Source organism: Dromaius novaehollandiae, chromosome 8 (assembly GCF_036370855.1).
Source record: "Dromaius novaehollandiae isolate bDroNov1 chromosome 8, bDroNov1.hap1, whole genome shotgun sequence".
NCBI classification, from domain to species: domain Eukaryota; kingdom Metazoa; phylum Chordata; class Aves; order Casuariiformes; family Dromaiidae; genus Dromaius; species Dromaius novaehollandiae.
In genome coordinates this window covers 36,309,945-36,321,301 of record NC_088105.1, presented here as the reverse complement: position 1 = coordinate 36,321,301, position 11,357 = coordinate 36,309,945, and the positions used below count along the sequence as shown (strand labels likewise).

Below are 11,357 nucleotides of genomic sequence, written 5' to 3'. Positions count from 1 at the left end.
TTGCGGGTGAACCAGGGGGATCCGTTGGGACCTTTGGGGAGCTCAGAGTGGTTCCTGAGGCCTGTGCCCTCTGGGAGGTGGGAGCAGGATTCGTTGTGCCCATGGTTTGGTGCCCAGCCACCTAAACCAGCTAAAGAACATGAGCTGCTTTAACCTGATCTGGCCAAAGAGTGAATTATTTACCAGAGGAATGGGACATCGGCTGCAGCCCTTGAGCACTCTCCTGCAGCCCTGCATGCTGACCCGGGGTTGCCTTTCCGTCCTCCTGGAGATCATGGGCCTCCTTCACAAGTACAATCAACCTTTGATGACTGAAGTGGACAACAGATATCTGGTAACCTTACAGACTCTTCAGGTTACATTGAAATAGAAAAACAATTTAAAAAAATAACTCTGAGATTAGTCCGGACATGTTTAAGCTTTCTGAAGAGAGGATGGAGGGGAGGCAACATCTTTCTGAGTCACTGTAGTATGAGTGTTGATGGGTAAGAGCTGAAGAGCTGTGGCCAAGCTATGGAAAGTGCTAAGGTTCAAACTGTAGGAGCCTGACAGATCTGTGCAGACATAAAAATACATAAATATAGTGCTTTATCACAGCCATAGGAAGGTCCAAGGCTGGAACACAAGAGCTGTAGCAAATTAAGGACCAGTGAATTAGCAGGGGAGTTTTGGGATGGTTTACACTACAGGTATCTATCTGCTTGTATTGTGTCAGGCTCAATCAATTTTGGTTAGAATTTAGCATTTTAGGAACTTAAAAACACTTTTTTAAAAGAAAAAAATAGGGGTGGGGGAGTATTTTAAAACATGTACTAGAGGGGGTAGGAAGAAGGCCTGTTTTGTGCTTCTAGAAACTATGTCTTTAGGACATGTTATCCTGAAATGCATCTATCACTTGATGCTTTATGTGACATGACAAGGTGCCACAGGGATTGATCCATCAACTGCTGTGGTTGCAACCTGATATAACAGGCAGGAAATTTGAAAAGACATGTTTTTCTAAAACTTTGTTTAAGAGAGCTGTAGCTCTGGGAGTGCATATGCATACATGTCTATCACACATAAAAACCTGTGGATTCTACATCTGGGGTCAAGTCTGCCCTAATATTTGTGAAAAGATTTTCTCAAATTCAAAGAAAAGGTTTTTGTGACAGCTCAGAGATGTAGATAAGCTGAACTGTATGGACAAATGCAAACAAGGCTGCATTTGCTTGACTCTAATGTCTCTCTAACAAAGCTGTGCATAGGGACATCCAGAAAAATCAATTTTATCACTGCCAAAGCAAAACACCACGCAAACTGAGGAGGCATTCAAACATCAGGCCTCCATTTGCAAGATGATAGTTGGATTCTTTTTCTCTCCCGGAAAAAAGCTCCCATTTTTTCCCTTTTCGCCTCCTCCTCCCAATTCCTCTTTTGGGGAAATTTTTAAAAAACAGTTTGATTAATCCACATTCAAAGACAAACAATTCTGTTCTGACCAAGCTCGAATCTTTTGGCTATGTACAGGACTCCATCCATCCTCTTGTTATCTAGGAACTGGCAATGATGAGATGGCAGTATCTAGTGGGATACCTTTGGAAAAACATTATTAAGGACAAGCTGGAAACCAAATGAGAAAGCAAGAAAAACAGCATTCAGAATCAGACCTCAAAACTTTTGGCCTTTAATAAGCTTTCACTTTAAAAAGGAAAACAAGTATTGAGTTCATATTCCCTTGTAAAGAAAGACAGCCTGGCCAAGCAGCTCTGAGAGTGCACAAATTGTGGCCGCCACTTAGCATGGAGGCATGGATTCGGTGCTATCTTGAAGGCAAGACTGGTTTTAAATTGCTCTACTGTCATACGAAATCCATACAAATATAATGAGAAACATTCCATGCAAACATTATCCTAAATTCCCATTTGGGCATTATTTTCTCATTGCTGTTGTAATTAATGCTAAAATAATTTATCTGTGAGCCTTCAGGATGCTCAGAGCCTTCTGGAGGGCTGCTGGGAGCAGGGCGATCCTGCACCTCACAGCCAGGCCTTATCTCTGCTCCCGCCGTCTGCGTGCAACACGCGGCTTCCTTGCAGCATCGAGGCCTAAACAAATAAAGTGTGGGAGGAAAATGGAGCGAGCGTCTAGCTTACAGAATTTATAAAAAGAGAAAAAAAATTCCAGGCTTGATGCTGCTACTAGGTTTCCGTGTTTGTGTCTAAGCCCTTTGGGAGCTGCAGAGCAAACAGCAGTCTGTGGTACTAATCTGCAGCTTTATAGCCTTGGTATATGGTCACTGTTGAGCTACACGAGACACTGTCAGCTTCAGTTTTGCTGCAATTCATGATTCCTTTGTTAGTAGTAACAGGATAAATAGTTTGAAGTGAAACATCTTGAAAAAATCCCACTGTACTTGTTACTAACTATGGCCTCAAGTCTGCATTTCTGTTAGCTTTCACGGTGATTAGTCACTGTACGACAGCAAAGAGCAGATCAGTCTATAGCAGTGCTCCTCCAGCATGCAAAAGATCCTGCCAGACACCTAATCCGCACTTTTTTTCTTCTCAGTCCCTTCATTCTTATGCTCATTAAAATTAATGGGAAAGATCCCCATTGTGACTGTGGAGTCGGTGGGACTCAAAGCCCTACTGTCTGGGGATCCTGCCACGGCAGCGTGTTCAGTCCTGCGATGGAAGGGCAGCTGCCTTCTGTGTTAACTCCTCTCCAGCTGAATAAAAACTTCACCACTGGGCCAAAAAATGCCTCTTATCTTCCCCCTCCACCCTTGAAAGAGCTGCTATAGGCACTCGAGAGCGAGATGCATGAAGTGGAGGAAGATGGATTTGAAGCTGTCTTGGAAAAATAGTGTAAGGCGGTGTTGTCCAGGCAGCCAGGTTCCCAGGAACCGCTCCTGTTGGCTGCTTTGGGAACCGCACGCCGGGCTGACGCTGCTGAATGCCGCTGGGTGATGCTTCAGCTGACTTGCTGGGGAAAACGAGGAGCCAGTAGTCAAAGTGGACCAACTGGGGTTTGCAGTTAGACAGACACATACGTATTAAGCTTAACAGAGTGGCTGTAAGTCAGAATGGCTCTGAACACACCAAGAATGTGTGAGCCATGTGCACAGTCAAGATACACACCAGTATAGGTACATGTGTATATACAGTTAGTGAACATGTGCTGCAGTGTATTTTGCATTTAAATGGAAGCCCTCATCCGTAAATGTTGCAGTTGAGTACCTGGACTGAGTTTTTGATGGCTAGCAGCGTGCCAGCATTGTATCACACTGCTTCTGCTTGAATAAAGCAAAGCTGAGTGACAGTTTTAGGACAAAGATGAATTATGGCTAAGGAAGTGAGACGTCCTGGCTTGTGGGAGAGACAGTTCTTGGATGATAAACTGATGGGTTTGGGAGTTTGATTTGAATCTGGTTGTATGATGTCCTTCTTTCTTTACTAGGCCATGAGCTGGCTAAAAAATAAGGATGTCATTAGGAGACTTTAAGTATAGTAAGGGGGTTAATTTGGTCCTCTCGGCATCAATCAAGCAAAAAGAAGGCCCTAATGGTTGTATATCCATAGGGAAAGGAGAAAGATGGATCCGATAGACAAAGTAGTATAGGGCATGGATTTAAATAAGAAATATGAAAAATAGCAAAACAGCTGACTTAAGGGATTGAAATCCTCTGGAAGGAAACTAAAGTGGAAAGGGAATAAAGTTAAGGAACAAGAGATCGAACAAAGCATTCTAAAACAGAATAAAAGTTGCAAAAATCAGGTAAGAGCATAGAAAAGGGAGATCAATGTGTGGATACCAGATACAAATAAAAAGACAACTTGTAAGAAAACGCTGACGAGTTAGAGCCCATGCTTGCTTTCACATACAAGCAAAAGAGAGGATTTGTGCGATGGAGGCACTAGCCCTACCCTGATGAGATCACCTGTCATAGAAGGTGCCCTTAAAAAGGGACAGCTGGGGGTGGCCCCAGGAATGTAATGGGGGAGGAAGGTAACATGTTAATGGTCACTGCTGATATGATAACAGTGGTCAAATGCATAAATCAGAGAAGTTTCATAAAGCCACATGGACAAGAATGGAAGTATTTAATGAAATAAGGGGGAAAAAATTTCAAATTCAGAGCTCTTGTGAATCAGTCCAGGGAGCCTATGAAAACAGAGGATCTAAAAGAAACTTTTCTGTGCACTTTGAAAGGGATGGAGTATGCAGAAATTCAGTAAAGGACTGAAGTGTCTAAGCCGTAAGTATAACTTTTTAAAATGGTATTAAACAGGGTGATTTGTAAAATCATAGAAATAATATATGAACATTCAGCGTCACTCACAAGGGCTGCAAATTGTTCTTTTCTGCAAGGCTATCTGAATGAAAAGCATGCTTTCCCAAGAAATCTAAATATATGTGCTTTCTTAAAACTTAGACAAGGGAATTTTAAATGAAAATTTCTGTAAAATGAGTACAGAGAAGAAAATTTGGTATAAGTAGAGTAGTTTCAAGTTGCTCAATTAAGGAGAAATTTAAGATGAAATTTTATATATACATATATTCTTATCATTATTTTATAAAAGAATAATGATTAGTTTCTAGAAAGTTTGGAATGAATATGAATTGCTGGTAGGAATTTTAAACAGACTGGAATAGGTAACAACTCAAAACACTTTTTTCCTTCTTAAAGTATTAAAAATGAAAAGAAGCAGATAATTATCCTTCAGTTTTTTAGTAATTAACCTCCAGCTTTCAAAATTCAAGTATGAGAGGAAAAACAAGTAGGATGTTCTTAAGCAGTATGTAACTTGATGGGATATTGTAGTAAATGTAAGAGATGTAAATGTAAGAGCCCAAGTCTCAGAAAAACCCTTAAAGGAGTTGCTTAGGTACAGGCAAGTGTTGTTTTGCAGATGAGTCCTGCCACTAGGATCTGAGCACCTGCAAACAAAAGTAGTCTTCGTAATCCCCAAAATTGTAACGCCCGTTGTGAAAAGTGTTCCTCATATTTAGCCCAGTGGGTGAAAACCAGGAGCTATGTAAGAGTCTTGGAGACAAGCACAGATTGGAAATGAACCTGTGTTTATACTCCACTGGCCTCGTGACTTGTTCTGTGCCTCACTCAGAAGCAGCAGAAAATTAATATTAGTTTTAAATGTAACATACAATACTATGTATTGATTAAAATGTGTAGCAGAGTTAGTTTAGAAAGGTGGGATTTTATTAAAAAATGTAAGTAATATTGCAGGTACAGACTTACATCATTTGGCAGTTTAAGGGATGTGTCTGCTAGTGCATCGGTTCAACTACCCTTAATTAAAAGGTTTAATTTAAGTATCTGTTTGCAAAACATATTACATTAGCATATCTAAAAGACATGAGGGGATTGAGAGAATTAGATTTGTCTTGTTGAAAGGCAAGACTGAAAAATCAAACCTAACGGACGTGGGATATTTTGGAAGGTTTTCACAGGAATAGTGGAGAACTCCACTATTTTCACCAGTCCTGTTTTTTCTCTTCCCTGAGAGCCTGCTAATAGCTGCTGTATGACTTTTTCTCTAATGCAGCAAACGTTTTATTGATAGATAGTGAGACATGTACCTTCTTTCCATGTTTGAGACTGCTCGCTGGCAGTCTGTTTCTCTCCAACAGTGGTCATAGGTTGGGGAGGTGCATGGCTTCTTGATGTTCTTCACTGTGGGCCACACTAAATAACCCAGGATACGTCTGATGCTGCTCAAAATTGGCACCATCACATGCAGGTTATCAGGGTTAAACTAGATGAAGACTGTGGTCTTGCCTACCTCTAAGTCAGTCTGGATAGTGTTGCTCATGTGGATGAGGGGTCTTGGTACCCGGCAGTGCAGGCACCGTGGGCTTCAGGTGAGGGATTCCTTCAGCACCTGCCCTCCCTGTCCCACACAGCTAGTCCTCGGCTTCTTCAGCGCTGCTGTGCTCAACACTAAAATCATCCTGGGTATTTTATACCCGGGGAAGTGCTTGTAGGATATTGCTCAAGACAGACCCGTGGTCTGAACCTGCACAGTTCTTCCTGCAAAACAGGGAAAGTGCACAACGGAAAGAAGCTGGAAATACCAGATGATCTTGCATTAAAATGCAAGTGCATTGAGGGGATGGGAAAATACTCTTTTTCCATGCTTCTGAGTGACTTTTCCGGTTCAAATAAAATCAGTGGTTGGGAGGATGTGTTTGTGTGTATGCACACCTGCATGAATAAACAAGAAAAGAGCTTGATACACCATTACAAGCATGCAGAAAATCCAGTGTGCAGAATATCAGTTGCTCATCAGGACACTGAGGAGATGTCTCTGACATGTAAGCTGTAGCTAGCAGAAGATATGTCTGGATCCAGGTGACCGATTGTTGAAAAACATGAAGTATGAAAAGGATCTGGGTTATATGTTAGAAAAGAAAAATAATAATCCAGTTACAAAAAATCAGTTTGTGGAACAGATCAAAGAAATGGCATGAATGATGAAAGACAGAGTTAACTCATGGGAAGGTCCATCTGGATGCAGCTTCATAGCAATAATATTTCACCATTAGGACACATCTTGCTCTGTTAGTGCCATGCTGCTTTGTGTTAGTTTGTGTGTGTTTAAGGCATAGAGGTATGTGACCAGAAGTAGTAGCAGAGCAAATTATGAATACAGCAAGTTACTGAACTGTTCCTTCTGTCGCAGCCCTAGATACGGTGCCCTAATCTGCTTTGTGCCCTAGGACTGAGCCTGCCCCATTGCTGGCTGGTCTGTCTGAACCTTTAGGGATGACTTTGACCATTTGGTGAGTAGAGAGGTAGAACATGCCACTCGCCCAGATGGAGAGAAAGGGGAGCTGATACGTCGTCCTGAGCCTAATTCCTAATAAAAGTTATATAAACTGGCTAGCAGAGAAACAGTCAACTATTGCACATACCCCATACAAACCCCCATGAGAAGCGTGGAATAAAGCTGGGTGATCCTTATGCTAGAGAGACCCTTGGTCTCACCTGCTGTAACCCGCCTTGTGGCTGGAGACAGATTGCCTCATGTGTGTGTCAAATACATGAGCAAGCTCAGCCACCAGCTAGCAAATGCAGTATATTGAAGTGTATTTTGTATGTGAGGGTTACTAAATGTTGCATGTTAGGTGTTGGATGCTTGCTGTTTGGCCAAATGTGTCTGTGCTGTTGCTTTGCAGGTTGCTGCACCACCTCAATAAAAGAAGCGTGAGCACCAGTTTGAGCAGTGCGACTCAGGAGGAGAGCTCCTAGAAGAGACAGACCTGCGAGGTAAATTAACAGTCTTGATTAACTACTAGAACATAACAGATAAAGCAAGGTTAAACTTGTCTTACATACCAAACTGTCTCTGTTGCCTGGTTTACTCTCCTTACTTCCTGGAGTTTCCTCTTGCCTCTGCAATTCCTCTGAGACGCATGTGTCCACAAGATGGTACTAGGCTACAAGTAGCCTCTGTGATGGGTGGCCAATGAAGGCTGTTGAAATTGCTGTTGGCCAGGTGTTACCACAGCAAATTATTCCGAAAAGCATATTAATAATGTTTTCTGTGAAGGACACACAGACCAACTTAGCTTTTTTCCTTAAACAAACAAAATTCCGATATGAATCACAGCAAACCGTTGCTGTGAGTGATGCTCTGGGCACTCGTACCGGTTTCATACCAGCATAGCTTCCTTACTGGCTTTGGAACCACTTTCAATGTAAACTAATTTACAAAAGAGGAGAATGAGGCCAGGAATTATAATAGTTTTATGAATCTGTGTTTTGGCACATTTTAAAAAAGAGAAATTTCACTTAATGTATTTTAAGTACCTCATTTGCTTTGAGCAATCTATTTGTAATCTACCACACTGATCCAGGCAACACAAACACGCACTGAATTTTGCATACTGAAAATTGCTCAAAAAGACTTGAATAAATTGTTGTTAATACTCTGTAAACTGTTGATGAAACAGCTCGATGATTAGCTGCTTTCCTCTTCACATGATTCAAAGGCATTAGTGACACCGAAGGCTAATGACTTGCAAAATCATAGTTAAAGGCACAAGTGCATTTTTAAATCATGGGCAGGTCTGAAGTCGATGGAATGTGAAACTCAAAATTTTAGTACATCGCTTGATTTTTTTTTTAAATAGTATTTTTACATAGAGGGCCAAGACCCCACACATCATGATGTTAAGCTTGTTGTGATGTAACGATTCAAGTTGCTCCTGAAGAACATCTTTAATAATAGGATGACTGAGATGCCGCCACCCTGCCTGCGCGACCAGCTCTGCGGCGCTGACCGAGGACAGCGGACGGCGGTCCCACCGGGGCCTCAACGTAAGGCTGGGCGCGGGCCGCGGTGGACGTGGCCCAGGTGGCTCCCGCAGCGCTGCCTTTGGGGTCCTCCACGAGCCTCCCTGGCGTGCGGGAGAGCCGTGATGGCGAGCCACGGCGGTGACGGGAGGCTGCCGCCGTCGGGATGCTTCAGAAGTCGGGGAGAGGGTGACTCTGGGGTGACAGAAATCGCAGGCGGCCACTCAAGGCCTCTGAGGCGGCCACGTGCCTCGCGCGCTGACACCGCCGCCCCCAGCGAGGCCTCCTGCGAGCAGGTGCCGGGGGGGGGGGGTGGCGCCTCCCCGGAACGGCGCGGGGGGCGCGCGCCGTTGCGAACGCGGCCGTTGGGAACGCGGCCGTTGGGCGGGGGGTGGGGGGGGGCGGCGCGCGGGGCCCGCCCAGCGGGGCGCGTCACGGCGGCGGCGGCGCGGGCGGGGGCGGGGCCGGGGCCGGGCCGGCAGCAGCGGGCGCGGGGCAGCGAGGGAGGCAGCGAGCGAGCGGCGCGGCGGCTGCGCGCACCCCGCACACGGCCGCGGAGGCAGCGAGCACCATGTGGCGGCCCGCGCTCGCCCGGCTGCTGCTGCTCCAGCTGCTGCTGCTGAAGCTGCACCTCGGCAAAGGTGGGGCCGGCGCCGGCGGCGGGGCGGGCGGGCGGGCGGGCGGCAGCCGGCCGCGCTGACAGGAGCTGCCACCTTTAATCCCCCGCGGAGCGGATTTGTGCCCGCGCGCCGCGTCCGCCCGGGGGATTTGCGCCGTGCTGCCGCCCCCGCTCAACTTTCCTCGGGCCGGTTCCCCTGCGCGGGGCACGGCGCTGTGGACCCCCGCCCTCCCCGGGCATCGGGGCGCTGCGCAGCGGCTGTGCGGGGAGTCCGGGCATCGGGGCGCTTCGCAGTTTGTCTTTGTCCTTTTGCGTTTCTGGGCTCTTCTGTCTCCCAGCCTCTTCCCCTGCTGCCTGCCGAGCAGCGCGGGGAGCGGCGCCCGCCCGCCCGCGGAGCCACAGCGCCCCGGTGCCGCGCCGCCCCCCGCAGCAGCCCCCGGGCCTGGCGGGGCAGGGGGAGGGGGGGAGGCAGGCGGCGGGGCGCCCCCCTGACCCGAGCGCGGCCCCGTGTCCCGCAGGCGCCGTCAAGGAGTGCGAGGAGGACCAGTTCCAGTGCGGGAACAAGCGGTGCATCCCCGCCATCTGGAAATGCGACGAGGACGACGACTGCTCGGACAACAGCGACGAGGCGGACTGCCGTGAGTGCCGCGGCGGGGGGCGCCGGGCCGGGGGGGGGGGGCGGGGGGCCGGAAGGGCGCCTCTCCCAGCTGCGCTGCGCCTCTGTTTTATGAATGAATGAATGAAGCCGCGCCGTGCCCCGGCCGCGCCGCGGATTGGCTGCCGCCGAGCAGCCGATCGATGACGCGGCGCCGGTGCCGCCGGGCTCGGGGCGGCCGCGCTCCCAGGGCCGTGCAGGGGCCGGCGCGGCAGCCGAGCCGCGGGGACCCCCGGGGCCCCCCGAGCGGGGCGGCCTCCCCCCGCCGCAGCGCCCCACGCGGTGCGGGGGTGTCCGGCTGCTGCCGCCGCGCCCCTCCGCCGGTTCGCTCCCGGTTCTGGCCGCCTGGCAGAGCATCTCCCAGCCCGGGAGCGTCAGAAGCACCTGTAATGGGCTGCGGAGCGCGGCCGAGCCTCGCAGAGCAGCGTCTCCCCCTCGGGGGCCGCCTTGCACGGGTCGCAGCAGCGCCGCGCGTCTCCCGAGCTGTCTCGGCAGGGTGACGGACCCTGAGGAGCCTCGGGGCGCAGCCCGCTGCGCGAACCCCGAGCGTTCGCAGGCCGGAGGGGTGTATCAAGGAAAAGAGTCGCTGGTTATGTATTTTTCAGTGTGCGACTATGCCGTGAGCAGCTTCGCTGGCGCGTCTTTGCGGGGCGCTGCTTAGTGCGAGCTGTGAGGCAGGTCTTTGTGGGGAGCGAGGCTTCCCGAGCCCCCGCTAACGGGACGCTCCCTGATGCTGTAACATCAAGCATGAGACCTATCTCTGGAGCTTTTATATTCAGAGGACTTGATACACTTTACACGTGCGTGAGGTTATCGTATGGGCAGTTCAGCAGCATTGTTTAATGCGTGTACAACCACAGTTGATGCAGAAATCACTACCAGTAGTTAGAGGCAACTTGCATTTAAAATTTGTCCCATTACTAAAGACTCAGTAAGGCCAGGGCAGACCCAGAACTAGCTTGGGCTCACACCTAGTCGCAGTTGGGAAAGCTTTCTCGGAAGTGCCTGAGTTTCCGGAGAGAGACGCTTATCTCTGCAAGTGCTGGCCGTCTCCGAGCAGCCCAATAACGGTGTTTGTGGAGCCTCTGGTTAAAAGCCCTTTTGTGTGCGTTGCCCAAAAGCTGTGCGAGCTGCAGGTGCCTTTGGGCTGTGCTCGGAAACTGCTGTGCCGGAGGGTGCGGGATCGCGGCCGGAGAAGTGTCTCGAGGAAAAGACTCGGCATCCTGCGCTGTGTGCTGAGCTCCAGGTCTTCGGCCTGAGCACCTCGCCCAGCGTGAAGGACGGAGTGGGTTGGTATTTGATGGAGAGGGAAAAGAAAATGCAGAGAACCTGCATGCAGTGAGCACTGCCCCCTGTGTTACTTGCTGATGGGTTTGTCCAGAGTTTATACTATATTTGTAATAACTCATTGCTCCTTGCACATATCCACACTTGGAGAGACAGAATGGTCTCAGTGCGGGTGAAGTATCAGTTTACAAAACAAGCTGATCCTTGTGGTGGGCAGTCTATAAACACTGCAAGTTTTTGTAACTGAGAGTATCTTAAGCAGTTCTGGAAGGAGATAACAATTTTTATTTTGTTTGTGAAGAAAGCAGGGAGTTGACAAACTGGCAGTACTTCGTGTGCTTCCTCCCAGAAGCCTTCCTTGCATAAAGGCCGCCGTTGTTGGCTCTTCTGCGCCTCCAGAGCTTTGCGGGTATAATGTTGGCTTTTTAAAAGGCATTTTAGCCCAGAAGGAGAATGTCTCAGTAATCGTCCTTTATCGTCTCCTTGGAATTTGC

General features: G+C 48.4%; 1 protein-coding gene across 2 annotated transcripts in view; it reads left to right on the top strand.

Annotated features, from left to right (window-relative positions):
* Positions 1 to 8,734: 8,734 nt before the first annotated feature.
* LRP8 (LDL receptor related protein 8) overlaps positions 8,735 to 11,357 on the top strand; it is a 178,359-nt gene continuing 175,736 nt past the window's right edge. For both annotated transcript variants that reach the window (XM_064516218.1, XM_064516217.1), the window contains exons 1-2: positions 8,735 to 8,943; positions 9,440 to 9,559. In XM_064516218.1, coding sequence (XP_064372288.1) covers positions 8,874 to 8,943; positions 9,440 to 9,559 — 190 coding nt within the window. In that variant the 5' untranslated portion in view covers positions 8,735 to 8,873. The remainder of the gene's footprint in view (positions 8,944 to 9,439; positions 9,560 to 11,357) is intronic.